Raw genomic sequence first — 17,754 nt, 5'->3', positions numbered from 1 at the left:
CCTAGTGACTCAGCGGCAAAGACTCCGCCTGCTAACGCAGGAGACTCAGGTCGGAGTGAGTTCAATCCCTGGATCGGGACGATCCCCTGGAGAAGGAAATGACAACCCACTCCAGTATTCATGCCTGGGAAGTCCCATGGACAGAGGAGCCTGGTGGGCTACAGTCCATGGGGTCAGACACCACTGAAGCAATTAAACAGCAACAATGAAGGGGCAGGGCCGGGCTCAGCACCAGATTCTCTTCCTGCAGGGAAGGCTGGAGGGTCACAGTGCTTCAGGGAGCCTCACAGTAAGCTACCCACCACACACATCCTAGCTACACAACACACATCCCAACACCCACACCAGCACAGGCAGCACACACATTTCTACTAACCCATGCGTCAGCGTACCAACATATACCGATGTGGCTCCCCAACACACCTGACCACACAACACACGCCTGACACCTACACCGACACCCACACCACACACCATTGCATACATCTCAACACACACCTCTCTACTAGCACGTGCCAACACACAAATATGCACGCCCCCAAACCACACAGCCACACCAACATATTTGCATACCCTAATGCCACACCCTAACGGCACTATACTCCCACACATGTACTGACCTTCATATCCCATATCCCCTGCCTGTACACACACCAACACACATACCCAGTGCGTGCACATCCACTTCCATCCCAGTACATCCAGAGTCCAAGACACACCCACCGTGCACGTGTGCACACACACACACACACACACACACACACACGAGCACAGAGCAACACATCCACTCTCAGCAACTACATCCAAAAACCTAAACCATCTTACAGATACACACACAGCAACCCCAGCCCAGGACAACGTGACCATGCTCACACATCCCAACGCAGACAACAAATGTTCAGATACACACCAGCCTCTAGACACACATACACGGTCACAACTGTGTGCTGGATCTCTATTCCCAGAAACTATGGGATGTCTGAACCTGCTAATTCCCCTACACCCACGACAGCAGACTCAGCTGAGCTGTGTCCTCCCTGGGGCCACCCTAGGTAGGTCCAGGGCAGCGTGACAGCCCAGGACACCCGCTCGGCGCTGCCAGTGTGACGTGGCCGCTTGGTTTGTTTTTAGCGCCACCAGGAACAACAACAAAGAAACCGCAGCCCCTCCTCTGGAAGGCTTCCCAGATGACAACGCTGCCTCCTAATTTACACCTCGGAGGATCGTGCTGACCAGGGAGGAAAAGCAGAGGCCCTCCTCTCTTTCTCTTCCTCTAGCCATGGGGGAGCCCTCTCTTATCCAGAAAGAGTCATTGGGTGGGGAGAGCTGAGAGCACGCACCCACTAGACGGTCCTGGCTGTGCCAGTCCCGAGCCTCTGCCCCCCACCCCGTTCTCCAGCTCACCACCCACACCCAGGCCCCCTTCCACTGCCAGCCTGCAAAAGAGAGCAGGGAAATGGAAATAGGCTGGCGAGCATGATAGAGTTGGGAGGGACGCGGAAACTGAGACTCAGGCAGGCTGCACAGGAAGACAGCCGGTTCCCCAAGTCACCAGACCGTGCCCCAGGGGCCCATCCTCTCGGCCTTGGGCCTCCAGGGGCACCCAGGGACACAGCCACAGGATCCTGGTGACTTGCTCTACATATGACCTTGAGGAGGGGTTGGGGGATCCCTGCAACCGTAGCTTTGGGCAGTCACTTTAAGTCTAAACGTGGCACTCTGGCTGGGTCCCACTCGATCCTCAGCAGAGCTGAGGAAGCACTCGGCCATCCCCTTCCTTGACTCTTTTCTGGAAAGATACAAAGAGAAGGAAGGAGTACTCATCTGAGTTTCCCACTGTGTGTGAGGGCCAAGCTCCCATCGGCCAGTATGGAGCAAAGCTGGCAAGCAAGGCTTCTGCCTTTGGCCGCGTGCACCCCATGCCCAGCATGACCCAACAGTGGAAGTAAAAGGCAAGAGGGCAGACAGACACGGGTTCGAATCTCAGCTCCACTACTTCCTAGCTTTGTAACTCAATACACCCTCTCCTCTGCCAGAGGAGACACAGAAGCCTAAAGAGGCGAAGGAGCCCTTGGTGGGTCACACAGCTCCTAAGGGCCAGCACTGGAGCCCTCCCCGTGACCACCACGCTCTTCCACAGCCCTGCAAGCTCTGCCCCCAGGAGGGGAAGAGCAAACCTCCAGCTGCAGAGTGAGGGGCCCTGGAGGTGCCCCCTAGTGGCAGGACCCTTCCTCCAGGGCATGGAGGCCTCACACAGGGAGAGCGGGTGGGAAGGCACCCCGAGGAAAGGAGCTACGAGGAACTTCCCAGCCCCACCATCCTCCAGGCACACGGGGCCCCTCAGAGATGACAGGGCCTCCCTACCTGCTCAAGACTCAAACACAGACATCAACAAGAAATCCCCAAATTCTCAACTGTGCAAACCCTAGGTCTCTGCTCAGTGGATGAGAACCTTGAAAGCTACCCACAGGCCATGGAAACATTGGGAAGGGAGGGGAGAGCAGGGGAAAAACAAGATGAAAGGGGTCTCAGAGCCTTCTAGACTTCCCCACCCCCTCTCTCCCTTGAGGAGGAGAACGCCCAGGCCCCAGGGAGGGGAGCGAGCTGCCTGAATAGCCCAGCAGGGTGGGTAAAGCCTGCCTGTGTAGGGGGCCAAGCTCTGGCTGAAGTCTGTGTTCTGCTAGGAGTCATTTCTTAAACATTAGAAAATGCATTTGTCCTGGGTTAATAGCCAGGCTTATGACCTTTTAATTCACAGAAAATAAAGGGCAATTGAGGTCTGATGTGTACCAGAAGAAATTGTTTCCACTCATTCTCATAGTGGGTCTGTATTTAGTTCATGATCCACCACCCCAAAAGAAAAATGGCGCTGTTGGTAGGGCCCAACCTCTACTGATGCTGGACATTTTAACATATGAGGTGGTACAGCCCCCCAGATGACTCACCGGGTCCTCTGTGGGGACAGCTATGGATGGTTCTGAAGTCAGGTCAGCTTGGATAAAATGCAGAGTATCTTTCCCAGTGTGGGTCTGACAAACTCTCACAGGCTTGACCTGCAGGGTCCCAACAGGAACCCACACTCCACCTGACAGCTGACTCAAGACCTCCATATGCCCATGAACCACAGGGTGGTCAGGGGCAGGTGAGCTGGAGTGAGGAGCCGGCCCCTTGCTCCCTGGTGTGGAGCTCCACCCTGACTCTTCCTGCTGCCCCCTTCAGGGCAGCCCCCACCCCACCCCCAGTGTCAGTGACTGGCTGCCAGGACACACAGGCCACAAAGCTGCGAGTCCTGCACAAGATCCCATCTGGCTCCCTTCTTGGCCTGAGGAAGTGAAGTGAAGTCGCTCAGTCGTGTCCAACTCTTTGTGATCCCATGGACTGTAGCCTACCAGGCTCCTCTGTCCATGGAATTCTCCAGGCAAGAATACTGGAGTGGGTTGCCATTTGGGGGCCCTCCTCAAAAGCAGCGGCTGCACTCTCTGCCAGGGCCTTTTTGGCAGCAAGAAAACTGCCATTCACATCCAGGGAGAGAGAGGATGGCCGCTCACAGTGGCTGAGCTGGGGGTGCCTCCCTGGAAGTTACTGGGTTGGCCAGGTTCCACAAAGGGAAGGAGTTACCTGCCACAGGTGCTATTGAGGTGACTGGGGCGGTTCTACCACCGTTTCAGGTCCCTTGGGAACAAATGTGGGCACCAAGGCACGTGGGTCTCCTCCAGGCACTTGGGCACCAAGCGGTAGGTGCATGGGGCAGCCCTCCCACGCACCTACCCCTCTGTGATTAGGATTTGCTGGCTGCCAGGCTCAGGGCCTCTGGACACCACGACCTGTCCATACTCACCCTTGCATCCCCAGCGCCGAGCACGTGACTCGGTGTTCATAACCTATTTAATAAGTATTTGTCCTTGAATGAACAAATGAATTAATGAACAAACCAACAAACAAATGAATTTATGAAAGAACAAAGGAGTCACAGAGTTGCTTGGTGACAGGGACCTACCTAGCTTGAAGGAGACAGATTTCAATATTACCTTGGGAGGAACATTCTCAGTAAAATCTCCCGTACTGGAAGAAATGACCTCAAGACATAGCACCCTGCTGGGTAATACACAGCTGCAGCCTGTGGGCTGCCATCCTGTGACTTGAGACTCCATTGCGAGGAGGTCCACTTCCAGAAACAGGGAACATAGTACTTGTATGAAGCATTTATAAAAGTATAGCTATTACTGTAGAACAGGCATGCACAAAGGACAGCCCACGGGCCAAATCTTTCTGTCACCTGGCTTTGTAAATAAAGTTTTATTAGAAACCATTAAGCACTTTCATTTATGACGGAACTGAGTAGTTACAAAGGAGCCCACATGGCCTACAACACCTAAATTATTTGTTATTTGAACCTTTACAGAAAGTATGTTGATCTCTGTGTTGAATATTCAACTGCAAAAAACACGTGACATATATTTAAGTAAAAGCTGGATCATATAGAAGTCCATAATGTAGTCGTTTTTTGTGAAAAACATCTTTCAGTGCACAAAAAGGACTGGGAAAGAATGGACTAAAATGTTTGCGGTTGTTATCTCTGAGTGGCAAGGGCAGATATATTTTTACATTATTTTATTTGTATTTATCTGTATTTTCTCAATGTCCAAGATAAACAAGAATTAATTTTATAGTAAGAAAAAAAAATAATGTCATTAAACAACAAAAATAGCAACAAAGAAGTCAGTAAATGGCCCTTTAGGAAGGACCAAGTGGCTGGGGTTTGAAGACATTTCAGAGGGGGTCAGGCCCCATTTGGGAACAGATGCATGCTGCCAATGGTCTCCTACACAGGGATTATTTTATGTCACACAGCAGCTTTGCTGAAGTATCACTTCAATTTTTCAAGGCAAATTACTTTTAAAAAAAGAACCTAAAACACCTATTTTAGCAGCAAATTTAACAAAATATATTTAGCAATAAAGAGAAGCATGTATCTGTCTCGGTCTTCAAGGAAACAACCACTGCACACATTTTACATTGAACTAAACATAAGCAAGTTGGAAATTTTCCAAAATGCCTCTCAAGATGATTGAAGACAACCGAGGGTGTCCAAAAACCACGATGACAACCACTGAGCTAAGAGTTTTGGGACATTACTGTAATGAAGAGATGAGAGTGCCTTGAAGGGAACCTGTCTCATCATACATCAAATGGCTTTGGAACTGAGGTCAAACCAGAGCAAAGAAACTGGTGTCCACCCAAGTCCCGGCCCAGCAAGACGCCTCCCTGGGGGAGAGAATGGACCCTCTCTGGCGTCCCCAGCACCCAAGGACCAGAGTAAATCATCATGGGCACCCCAAGGTGTGCCCTGCTCCCAGCAAAAGCTGAAACATGACCCCACCCCTTAAAAGCAAGTGATGAGGCATCAAAAGCCAACCCACCCACCACCCACTTCCTTCTGCCAATACCTGGCTGCGCATCCCCAAGAGGATGGTCAGGGAGTCAGCTTATCCTGTGCCTCCCACAGCCCGTGGACACATGCCACATGTCACACAAAACCCCAATGCTGACAGCAACGAAGACATGGATCCCACAAGCAGCCAGGCCCTGGACAACCCTCCCTTGGTAGGAAAAGCAAACAGACCCAGGCACACGAATTCCGCCCACCACCGCCTCTACCAACAGCACAGCTCCCTTTGTGCCTGGGCCCACCCATCAGGGAGCCGGAGGGAGTGTTCAGACACGCACTGTTTTGGAGTTCTGCAGCCTATTTTGAAGATGTGGATCAAGGAGAGGATGGCAGCAAATCTCTGTGCTTAGCTTGGCCCTGTCACAAACCAAGCCCCCCAGTTCCCCATTCTGCCTCCCCAGCCCATGTTAGAGGCACAGTATTCACCTCTTAGATTATATTAACAAGCTCCATTATTACAGAATTGTCTTGGGAACTAACCAGGACTGTCCTGGCTGGCTCCACAGCACCCACAGTATACCAGGACTTAGGTGAAAACAGTAAGCAAAACGCAACACAAGATAAATAAATGGAAATACAGCCCCAGGAAATTGCGTGCACTCCTGACAAAGAAAAGCTACACCAAATCTGGCTCAGAATCCAGTGGAGGGGCCCAAACAGAGTGAAAAACCACGTGCACAGAAAGGAAGACCTGCTTTAGCTACCCAGCTCCTAGGGGACCCCCAAGCCCTGCTCAGGTGCCTCTCTGCTCAGGTTCTGCCCAAGAAAAAAGGCCCAAAACTCTGCCCAAGTCCTGCTCCCCTGAGCTCCTTTGCAAGGGCCCAAAGCTTTCCGAGAAGGGGTTTCCAGATGGCGCCTGGCGGCAGCAGTGCCAAACTCCACAGCTTAAGTAAATGTTGCCGTCGCCCCGTCCTGCCAGGAAAAGGCAAGGGGGACCCACGGCTCTTCTCAGCTGCTGCGACGCTTGCTTCCCGGAGAGAACAGAGAGTCCCCACCACCTGCCCTGCACCCTGCTGGAGAGTCCCCTTTCCTCTGTGTTTGTGAGCCTCACTGCCCCTTTCTACACGCCAGCCTGGTCCACACGGGTGGGGGATGAGCTGTCAGATGCCAACAGAGGAGAGGGAAGTGAGGAACCCAGAAGGGCAGCAAGCAGGCCCAAGGGTCACAGATGGCAAAGGTTCCAGCCCAATCAGCACGAATTTGGGATGTTTGCACAAATCCAACCTCCTGATCTCTGCAGGTGTTTCTCCACCCCTACCATCAACGCTCCAAAAGCCTGACAGTTATGGGAATTAAGCCTCACTTCTCTTCCGACCTCACGTGCTCAGAGCACTGCCATGTGCTCCCAGCATGGGTCTCTCCCAGGTCTCCCTCCATTCTCCACCTCAACATCCCAGATAGTCCAGAGGCATCCCCCGGAATCCAGGGGAATCCTGAGGGCCAGTGGAACAGGAGGTTTACTGAAGCCTGTACCTGTCTCCACCCCGGAGACATCAGGGCTACCTCCCAAAACCTCCTCTAGAGGAGGGCAGAGCCAGGCACTGGCTGAGGTGGAAAGCAAGGAAGACTCCGTGCTTTACAGGCTCAGGAGTGCACGTCTCATAACAGGCACAACGCTTCATGCCAATGAAGGGGTTCAAAGGCATAAGAGCCCGGTGGAGAAGGAATCCAGTGAACAAGAGGACCCCAAGGTGCTCCCCAAACAGAGACTGTCCCCGCTCTGTAGGAGCGGCTGCTGGCAGTGCTGACACATTGGGCCTACGTTCCCAGGTACCTGAGAAGGAATAGCAAGAGAGTGGGTGGTGAAAGGTGGCTCCAGGCAGCTCATGACACATGCTTTGGACCAACAAGCAGAGGCCGCGCTGTGGCCACTGGCAAAGCAAACCTCTAATGCCAAGGTGGTGGCCAACCTGAGCTCAAACCTCGCATTCCAGCTAGCGGCAATCACGCACCTAAGGCTTCACACTCCGTTTTGAACACTGACTGCTTAATTCTTTGCCTCATTGTAACCTGTCCTTAGCTAATCTGTGTTTTTCTTATGACCATTAAATTTAGATTGAAATGAACGTTTGTTCCTTGTATTAACACGCATACAGAAGGAGCACCCCACCGTGGACACGCGGGGCTTCCTGAGTTCTCGGGCAGGAACGCAGCATCCCTAAGAGCGCAGGAGGGGGACACAAAGGTGGGCAGAGTGAGGCGGGGCAGCTAAAAACGGCAGGGCTCCAGTGACCCTGCGGTGGGAATCAACCCCGTGGACAGAAGACGGTGGCCTGGGAATCTGGGAATCCTTGGGAAGGAGGAGGAAAGAGGCTTTGCTTCTGGGATCTCGTGTCACACATCTTTTATATCACACTTCCTATTTGAAGACTTTAAGAGCCAGTATGATTTCTCTCTTTCTGAAATGCTAAGTGACAGCGCCATCGGGCAGCCCCGTGGAAGTGGGATTTACAGCTCCACGCAAAGGGGTGAAAGAGGCAGCCAAGGCCCCGGGGTGGTACGGAGAGTTCCCAGGCACAAGACCATCAAAGGGCACAGAGTGATCGGAAGTTTATAAAAAGGAGCTGCTGCCAGGCGTCCGGCCCCCTCACGGGAGACAGGCGAGGTGAACCAGCATCTGAGGACCCCTGCTCCCAGCTCCAGCACCACGCCAAGTGGGCGGACCACCTCCAGTCCCAGCAGAAAGGCGGGAGAGCAGGGGGAGCCCACTGGAGCCCTGACCTCTGTCCCGTCGGACAGAAGTCTGGCCAGCCTACTGCCCAGGCCGGGCCAGCTCCCGGGAGGCAGGGCCCACCAGCATCTGCCCGGGCATGGCTTCGGCACACACAGCCGAGCCTCCGTAAATCTCCACAAACACGGCGGCCGCCTGCACACTCTTCCACGTCGGGACGGAAAAGCTGCATATGGCGCTCGGTTTTAACAGCTGAGCTTTAAAAAAGTGCAGCTTTTCATCTCACTGAACCAGCTCCCAAATTAAAGGGTGGGGGGAGGGAGAGAGAGGAGGCAGGAAAAGAGAGAGGCTGGAGTTGGACAGGGGGAGCCTTCCACGCTAAATTTGATTTTACAAGGAATTTCAGACTAGTATCTGCTCCAAAGGTCCCTCTGGAAAATGAAATCATAGTCCCTGTGTGTCGTCCCCAAGTTTACTAATTTCATCCTTTAAAAAATAACTTTTCTTTTTTCTGCTTTTAATAAAAATGAAGGAGTCTATCGATGAAGAAATCACTCACATGCCTTAGATTGGGTTAACAATTTTTAAGCAAATTTGTAAATGGGATTATTGTTTTCCAAAGTTCTACTCAGCGAAGAGATTAGTGGCCTCAATGCCCAGGGGCCGTCCCCTGGTCCTTTTAATTCCCGGCCTGGAGGTGGAAGGTGCTGGGAGAGGAATGGGAGGGAGAAGCCTGATAGAGGGCAGTTTTCCTGGAATCGCCTGGAAACTTTTACTTTCTGTTTCCTCTGCTGATAATGACTGTCTTCGCTCTGCAGCCAGCCCCCCTCTCCTCTCCCAGCCCCCTGTTGCTGCCTGCCATCCCCGAGCTCCAGTATAAAGTTTGGCTTTTGCAGCAGGAAGCAGCTGGGCCAAGCAACCAGCGAATGATAATGACCTCAGAAATCTGCTGTTCGCTCGGCAACAATAGGGTGCTCAGTCTACTGGAAAATTGTGTTCATCAGCTAACTCTGCTCAGTTACTAATTGACATTGCCAAATATTTTAAGAACAATTGGAATGCACAAGCAAAAAAAAAAAAAAAAAAAATTTGAAGATCTTAATCCTCAGACTTAAATGTTTTTCTTTTTCTTTTTTTCCCTTCTTTCGAGTGCCCAGATTTGTTTGTGTGGAGCAGGCAGTGGTTATCATGAATGGGGGCAGGGAGGAGGAGCCACATGAGAAAAAGAGGTGGAAAAGAAAGAAAATCTATCATATCACTATACACCCGATGTAAATGCAGGGGAGCCCTGGATAAAGGCCTTTGATGCTGTGGTCAATGGGCCAGCACAGGATGGAGACCCAGCATTTCAGGAATGTGCTCGGCCAACAAAAGAAGAGCCCGCAAGGCTTCCAGCCCAGCTGATCAAATAATCCTTGTCCATCTCAAAATATCATACCAGAAGTAGTAGGGGTTAACAATATTTTCATCTTTCCATCTCTTCCTGCCTGGCTTTCCATTGATCACGTAACTTAGCCGACTTTATTTAATGAACAGAGGGTCAACGCATTCAATTACCCCTTTCCCACCATCAACACTTCAATTAGCCCCTCTCCAAAATTATGGGGAATGCAGAAGGTAACTGCCCTGTTGGATATAATGAACAGTATCGTTTCTTAGTACATTAAGTTTTAATTATTCCGAGCATGATTTCCAAAGCAAAATCTAAAGAAACAGAACTTTGGTTGTCTTCTGACTCAGGATAAGGCTAGAATTGGAGCACAGCCTTAGACGAGATTTTAGGGAAAGATACAGAGATTAATGTCGTCGGAGAGTTTGCACGCGAGCCAGAAATGAGGGAGCATCAAAACACCCGCCCCGTTTTCTAAATGTCATAAAAGAGTAAAAAATTTTAAGCCGCTGTTTTCCAAATAGTCTCCCTTTGCATTGTACACGGAGGCAGAAATGACATCTACTATGGTGTGAAATTAGTGGTAAGACAAATCAACAACAACAACAACAAATAAAACAAAGGGGAAAGATGGGGAAGTGATCTGTGTGACTAGTTTTGTCCATTTTCTGTTAGAAAATATGACCTCTCAATTTGTCAAAGGTCCTAGTTTTCGCAGTTGATCTTAAGCTTGGTTCTCAGCAGTTTGGAGAGCCAAAGAACAAACACATTTTCTGGTTCACTGGAATCATTTTCACATGTTCACTGATTCAAACATTCTTTTGCTCACATAACAAACAGCTGCATCCCACATTAGCCTAGCCAGTGACAGTCGCCCATCTCGGCAATAACTGTTTGATTGCAAACTTGACCCCTTCTTCGTCTCGGTCTGAGCAAGACATTTTTAAACAGCCACTCCGTTCCAATCCTCCTTTGCAAAGAATTACATCTGATAACAAAGGACGTCTCTGCCACTCATTGTAAGCCTTCTTCTGGAGATCTGTTCTAAGAGGCTCTCTGTAAAAAGGTTTTTTATGATGAATTCAGAACTACTATCATGTTAAGAGCAGCGATTTATAAAGAAGAATTCATTGGTTAAGATCTGAAAAAATAGTTTCTCAGGCCCTACTGACCCAGTTTTCAACAAAAAAAAGAATCAAGTGATGCAAATTAAGTTTTGCGACATTGTTATGCAGTCTGAGAAATTTGTAAAACCGTGTTTTTGCAGTTATTTCTTAATAGAAGCCTTAATAAGTACTTCTTTCTTTACTTAAGGGCTTAAAGATTTTTTTCTCCCCTTCACCTTGCAGGTTTCTCTCTAACAGGTAATAATAAAATACCTATTGTGTCAAGATTTTTATTTAAATGCTTATTTTAATCGCACTTTATACAAATCAGACTTGTTAGAAATAAGCAGGAAGACTAACCCGATTTGGTTAAGGGTCCTAATCCCAGGAAAACTTGAATGGCCCAGGCATGCGACTGATTTAGGCTGCATATTGGTATGCCATCAATTTTCCTACTTAGTCAGAAAATTATGAAAGGGTCTAATTTGAATATGAAGAAAACAAAGAAGTCAACCAGAAATGAAAGAATCAGTATTCACAATTGTACGATACTTCAATGAGGGAAATAAAAGTGAGAAGATAACCACAACTCAAGTATAATTCTCCTTTGAGTCCCAAGCCCGGTTGGTTCTTTTAAGCAAAATGGACTTCTTTCAACAGAGTATTTAGAGATTTGGAAACAACAGAGATAGGAATAGCATGAGGCTATCACTTGGCCAGAAGGTGAGAAAAACACGGTAAACACGTCATTAATAGAGCCGAACATTTGGTGTCGGAATATTCTGCTGAGACCTTTTCATTTCAGCGGGGCTGGGAGACGGATGAAAATCTGTCAGTGTTAACTCCACGTCACTCCAAAAAGTTAGGAAAGCCAGTTTGTGCTCTGCTTTCTGCCCCAGAAAGGTCCCCAATCCAAAAACCGTGACATGACACTCTCCAGGAGAGGGGACCGCCTCACGGGAGGCCGGAAGTAATCCGTCCTGACAATGGGACGCCTCGCACTTTGCTGCCTTCCTGCACAAAGATCCACCTCAGAGCGCTCGCCATCCGGCAGCGACACTGGAGAACCCTTGTCCGGGTTCTGGGCGGTGGTCACTCCAGGCAACGTGGCCTAGCCCTCCGTGGTGCTGCAGTCCTCCTCAGACGCTTCCAGAGTGTCTCAGCAGAAGTGAATTGCAAACGAGGCTAGGACTCCAGGAGTAGACAGTGTGTTTCATGGGTGTTTAAGCAGCGGCATTAAGTGCTATCGGAATCTCTGGAATGTGCAGTGCAGATTTATGTGTCTTAACAATTCTTTACTGGTTCGTAATAAGCCAGCGGACTCACACTTTATTTTAATACTAATTTTGTCCTAGAAGAAGGGAATACTGATGCATGACAAGAACAACACAACTAATCTGGCATCTACTTAATAAGTGTAGCAGTGAATTGCCTCCAATACTGAAATATTTATCGAAACTGAGAAGGGAAAAAAAACTTAAAAAATGACCCTCACCAGGGTGTTGCCACATCTTTAACAGTGGGCAATGCAGTGCCTTGAGGTGCCTCAAACTGTCTTTCATTTTCTAGACTTAATGGCTGATTGCAGAAATCAATGTTGCCATTAGTAACAGGGTATTTGTTATGGCATGATTTCCTCTGTTGTTAGGCTGCAGAATGATTACAGTATTAGCGAGATGCTTTCTTTATAAAGGGCTAGAGATATAACTTTCAATTTACTATCCATTAGTAAGGGGCTTTGGAAATATGGATGAAGGCAGCAAGCTTACCTGCTGTTAGGTAGTGATTTTAATTTAGCTGTCTTAGGATAGTGGGATATTTTTTTTTTTTTTCTTTTTTTTCCCCCTCAAACTGGGCCAGGAAGCTTCAGCATTTCACAGACATTTTGATGACAGATTTTCTGCTTTGCTATTTTAGACCCCAAAGCTGTATCGCCCGTGTAACACAGTACAATTTAAGACATGAAGTCGCGCATCTGTGTTTCAAACCTCTGTGCTTTTCCAAACCATCAGAGGAGAATGGTGTGATTCTTCAGGCTATAGACACCTGGCAGGTGAACCGAGCTGTACTTTTGGAAGGGGACTGGAGACACGTTAGGTCTAAGGAGAGACAGTGAAAGGCCCAAATGAGACAATTATGGGCATACACCTGGGGGGATAGATCGTGAAGGTCTGAACTTACACAATCACATCCATGGATGGAGGCAAACGGTAGCTCCTGGGTTCCTGAGGTGATGGCAGATGGGGGTCAGGGAACGAAATGGGGCCAGGCAATCTTAGGGGCAAGATAGGCTATGCCCGGTGGCAAACATACCAACTGGCCACCTCTCCACCACAGAGAAGGACTGACTTACTTTCCTGGTGGCCAGGGATCAAGGGAAGGTCACAGAGTTGAAATGACAGCCTTCTCTTAAGGCAGGGCCAACAGGCAAGGTCCACAAGCATGAGCACCAGGCCGCAGTGACCTCAGAGCTGACCCTGGAGGGCAACGAGGCCCCTTCCCCACTGAGGCCAGCACAGAATCAGGTCCCCGGGGAGAGCCCTGGCTCCGGCCACTGTTCCCCATCTCCCCCAACAACCTACCTGAGGAGGACGGCGAGGAGGGGTGCGGGCTGTCCTCCTGGGCGCTCCCGGTCTGCGAGAGCCCGCCTCCGACCCCGCTCTCCTCGGTGACGTTGGAGGAGCCGGGCGTGGTGGAGCGGCTCACCGACTGGGACTCCTGGTCGCTGCCCGAGCCACGCCGCTCGTCGGGGCCCCCGTGCAGCCCGTCCTCGTCACCCTTGCGGTCCCTCTTGTGGACCCGGGAGTGCACGACCACCTGGTGGTAGGTGCGGAACACTCGGCCGCAGTCCGGGCACTCGGTCGGCTTGTCCTTCAGGCTCCCGGGACCCTGCAGGTTATACTCGAGAGCCTGGTTGAGCCCGTGTGACAAAAAATCCCGACTGCCTTCTAAAGGGTCGAGCTTATTTGGCAGGTCTCTCTGATTGCCCACTTTAGTGCTGTGAACCAAATCAGCAGGCATTTTCTGCTTGGAGCCATCTGCTCCCACTAACACGTACTCCCGCTTCTCCTTATCAAACAGAACTCCGGCGTTTGCCAAAGTGTCTTCGTGGTTGCGCTGGAGCTGGTGCTCTTTAGACAAGAAGCCGTGTTCCATGGCCATGCCCCTGGCCATGAGCTGCCAAGCCTGGTAGCTGTTCACGGGGTCCATCTCGGCAGCTTTGGCGGCCGCCTGCAACCGCTCGATGCAGCTGGATTTCAGCGGTGGCACCAGGTTGAGGCATCCCAGGAGGGAGTGCTTGTCACCCTCGGGGACACCGTGGGCCATGCTGGAGATGGGGGTCAGAAGCTTCCCCACCATCTCCTTCTCCTTCAGGGGCAGCTCGCCTTTGCCGTAGAGCTGGCTAGGCTCGCTCAGGCTGGCTTTGTCTGCGGCCATGAAGCCGCTCTGCAGGCAGGAGAGATACCTGGAGTACAGGTTGGCATGGGCCTCCTGGGACATGCCGCCCATGGGCACAGGCACCTCGGGGTCGCTGGGGGACTTGTTCTTCACGGACAGCTTGTTGAGGTGGACCTTCATGTGGTTCTTCAGGAACCAGGGCTCTTTGAAGCGCCGGCCGCAGATCTGGCAGCAGTGCTCGAAGGAGTCCTTGTGCTTCCGCATGTGGCCCTTCAGGAACCACGCCTGGCTGAACACCTGCCCGCACACCTCGCACCGGAACTCGTTGGCCGACTGCTCCCCGCCGCCATTGGGGCCCTGGCCCTGGGCCGACTCGGCCGTGATGTGGGCCTTCTCCACGTGGCTTATGAGCTCCTCCTCCTGCGAGGCGGCGAAGTCACACAGCGTGCACTTGTAGGGCTTGTGCAAGATGCGGATGTGGCGGTCCAGCTCCTCCCGCTTCTTGAACTTGCCCTTGCAGAAGGTGCAGCGGAAGCCAGCGGCGGGCGCCACCGCGTCCTCTTGTACGCTGGCCGGCTTGGGCGAGGGCACCGGGTTGGCCACGTCCGGCACGCTGTGGTTGGTGGGCAGGGCCAGGTTGCAGGCGGCCAGCGGGGCCTGCTGGGCATGCGCCAGGGGCTTCAGGTCGGGCCGGGGCTGCAGCAGGCTGCTCTTCATCTGCTTGTCCCGCAAGATGGCCCTCTCCTCCAGCTCGTGCAGCAGGCGGTTCTCCTCGCGCACCCGCCCGCGCCCCTTCCCCAGGTTGCCCAGCTTGTGGGTCCGCAGGTGGATCTTGAGGTTCCCTTTCTGCGCCGCCCGGTGGTCGCAGTACGGGCACTTGAAGGGCTTCTCGCCGGTGTGAGTGCGCATGTGCAGGGAGAGGATGCTGTTGAAGCGGAAGCGCTTGCCGCAGAGCGGGCACGGGTACTTCCGGTTTTTGCGGGCGTCGTCCTCGATGTCGCTCATCTGGGACATGATGCCCAGGTTCTGACCGTTGAGGAACTGCTGCAGATCCACCCTCCCGTTGAGGCTGGTGTCCACGTCCCGGCCCAGCTGGTTGGCCAGGAGCGCCATCTGACTGCCCATGGGCTGACCACTCATGGGCACGTGGGCCTTCTCGTCGAGAGGCGCAGGGGTCTTCTCCTCGGGGTTGGGCCGCGGATGTAGCTCGGGGAAAGCATGGCTGAGCTGGGAGGTGATCTGGTGCAACTTCTGACTCATGGCATACTGGCCGTTGAGGACGGGGCCGCTCAGATGGGGCTCTGCTTCCGGTGCCGCTGAGGACACTCCAAGGCACAGACTGGCTTCTTCCATCCCTGAAAATAAAGAAAGAGTTCAGATCTGTGCCAGGTACCGTGGCACAGTGAATCAACAGCATCAACTGGTGGGGAATTTGCATTGCATGCCTTACCTACACATAATAATGCTAAGGAATTATAGTCAAAAACAATAATAAAAAAATGAATTATTAAATGCCAATTATGCAATATGGCATTGCTCCTCCAATTTGTTTTGGCGATAGATCGTCTTCCTTGTATTTTCTATTTACAGACTGCAATTATTCATTCACGTTTAAATTATTAATGTTTTACCACTTTCAACACCTAATAACAAATCAGGGGTCTACGTGTTAAACTTTTCCTCCTCTCCCCCCTTTAGCACCTGCACCTGTTGGTTCAGTTCAGAGTTTGTCACAGAGCAGAATGGCTTTAACTGAAAGACCAAACTGACTCAGTTGGAACTTTTGTTTCTGGTTACTATATTCAATATATTCGCCAGTCAGAGATGAAAGAGATTATTTTATGATTTGGCAAAAGAAAAAAAAAAAAATCCAACCCAATGGCACGATATTTACTGGTACATAATAAAACAAGATAATGTTTTGGGAAAAAATAAAGTAAAGGACAGGCTTTAGAACAATAAAAGGGATTTTGCTTTAGTCAACAAAAAGTGCAGTAATATCTCATTAAGCTGATTAGTATGCTGCTTAGAAACAGTACTAGGTGCTGTAACACATGATTATAATCATAAAAATCCTTCAGTGTTTGCAAGGAAGCATTAACGAGGTATATTAAATTTTAAGGAGACTGCGAGTAGCGGCTTTGCAAACCTTAGAGATTAAGATTTAACCCTTGTGTTACGAAACACTGTTATTTTGTTATTTGGTAACCGTGCCCATCAAAAGAAGTATAAATTATCTCGTGATGGAATCATAGTGGATTGTTGAGACTGCTCAAATTTGGGTAGGGGGTAAAGACTTCCACCGCAGAGTGGGCTTACCCTGTCCTTCAGCTGGCATGGTAGCTGCAGCAGGGACTTTGATTGGGCTTAAAGAGATCTTTTATAGAACTGGATAAAAACCAATTAAAATCCAGGGAAGATGCCATAGGAAGTCTCAACCAAGTTTGAGTGTTTTTAATAACTTTCCCAATATACAGTAATGAGTACAAATTGTACCTGCAGTATGTGTTTTGCAGAAAATTAGAACTCAAAGCTGTTTGTTAAACACTAACACTCAAAGCAGGTCTGCATAATTGTCTTTAATAGTCCTCTCTGCCCCTTTGCAGCCTATGCAGAATTGCTAAAGACAGATCGTTCTGGGATGGGGCAGAAGGAATAGTCCCCTCTATATCAGAGCATGTGGGGAGCTCAACTTTGAAAGGCAATGAATCCATGCCTGGGGTCCTTCTATTTCCAGATCTGTCTTCCACTTGAAGGGGTCCAAATTTGTTTCCTGCCACTGGAACAGTTATTACACATCCATCCCCTTTGTATCCCAATGTTTAGATGTGTTGGCCAGCCAGGTGGTCCAGAAGTACGGCTTAACCCCAGCCAGGACTGATTCCTGGGCCAAGCAGTTCCCCAGGGGGACGTGTGGGGACAGAGCTCAACTGTGGAGGAAGCACATTCAGCCCTGGTGGGGTCGGCTGCCTACTGGGCTTCCCGCCAGGCAGACTGTGTGTGGATGGAGGTTCTCCAACGGGAGACCTGACTTCCTTGGCAAGAGGACAGAGGCTGTGAGTCTGTCTTGCAAGAGAGGAGAAGAAAAAGACATGAGGTTTATTTCCAGGAGGGAGAGAAACTGCAACCATGGTGCAGGGTCAACTATCCGTGAACAACTACACACACACACACAGACAAGCACGTGGTCACTTGGAGTAAAAGAATGCTTTCAATTTGTCTCTGGTGGCAGTCTGTACTCAAAAAATAAAATAAAAAGAAGAAAGGAAGGAAGAAAGAAAAAAGCTCATTTTGGAGCCTGGTCAAAAAGGAGTAATTTCTCAAGGGGTTTCTTGCATTCATTCAGTAGACTTGCTGAGTTTCCACCATGTGCCAGGCCCTGTCCTTGGCACTGAAGATGCACGAGTGGATAAGACCGACCAGCCCCAGCACTCATGGCATCCGCTGACCAGCAAGGAGGAGCAGGCCCAGTGTGAGAAGTTGCTGAAGCGGGACTGGGGCTGAGAAGGGCCCTGTCTAGAGCCGTTTCACCACCTTCGAGCCCCATCCAGCTGCTCTGGCTCCTCTCCTGAGCAAACACGGATCATAACCCCAAAGCCACTTGGGAGTGCTCAGAATTCCACCCAACAGCTCTGGGGAAGTTTAGAAAGTCCAAAGCCAACACGGATGGCCCACTGCCAGAGGCTGCCCAGTTGGCCTGCTCAGAAGACATGAATCCAGGAAGACGGGCTATTTTCAG

At 50.6% G+C, this 17,754-nt stretch overlaps 1 protein-coding gene across 1 annotated transcript in view; it reads right to left on the bottom strand.

The window, feature by feature from the left end:
• The window catches only part of ZNF536 (zinc finger protein 536), a 443,484-nt gene that overhangs the window by 228,762 nt on the left and 196,968 nt on the right, over positions 1 to 17,754 (bottom strand). The window contains exon 4 of the mRNA XM_061138921.1: positions 13,199 to 15,370. Coding sequence (XP_060994904.1) covers positions 13,199 to 15,368 — 2,170 coding nt within the window. The 5' untranslated portion in view covers positions 15,369 to 15,370. The remainder of the gene's footprint in view (positions 1 to 13,198; positions 15,371 to 17,754) is intronic.

The sequence above is a fragment of the Dama dama genome, chromosome 4 (assembly GCF_033118175.1).
Source record: "Dama dama isolate Ldn47 chromosome 4, ASM3311817v1, whole genome shotgun sequence".
NCBI classification, from domain to species: domain Eukaryota; kingdom Metazoa; phylum Chordata; class Mammalia; order Artiodactyla; family Cervidae; genus Dama; species Dama dama.
Note: the sequence above shows the minus strand (reverse complement) of the source record. Positions and strands in the feature narration are given on the sequence as shown.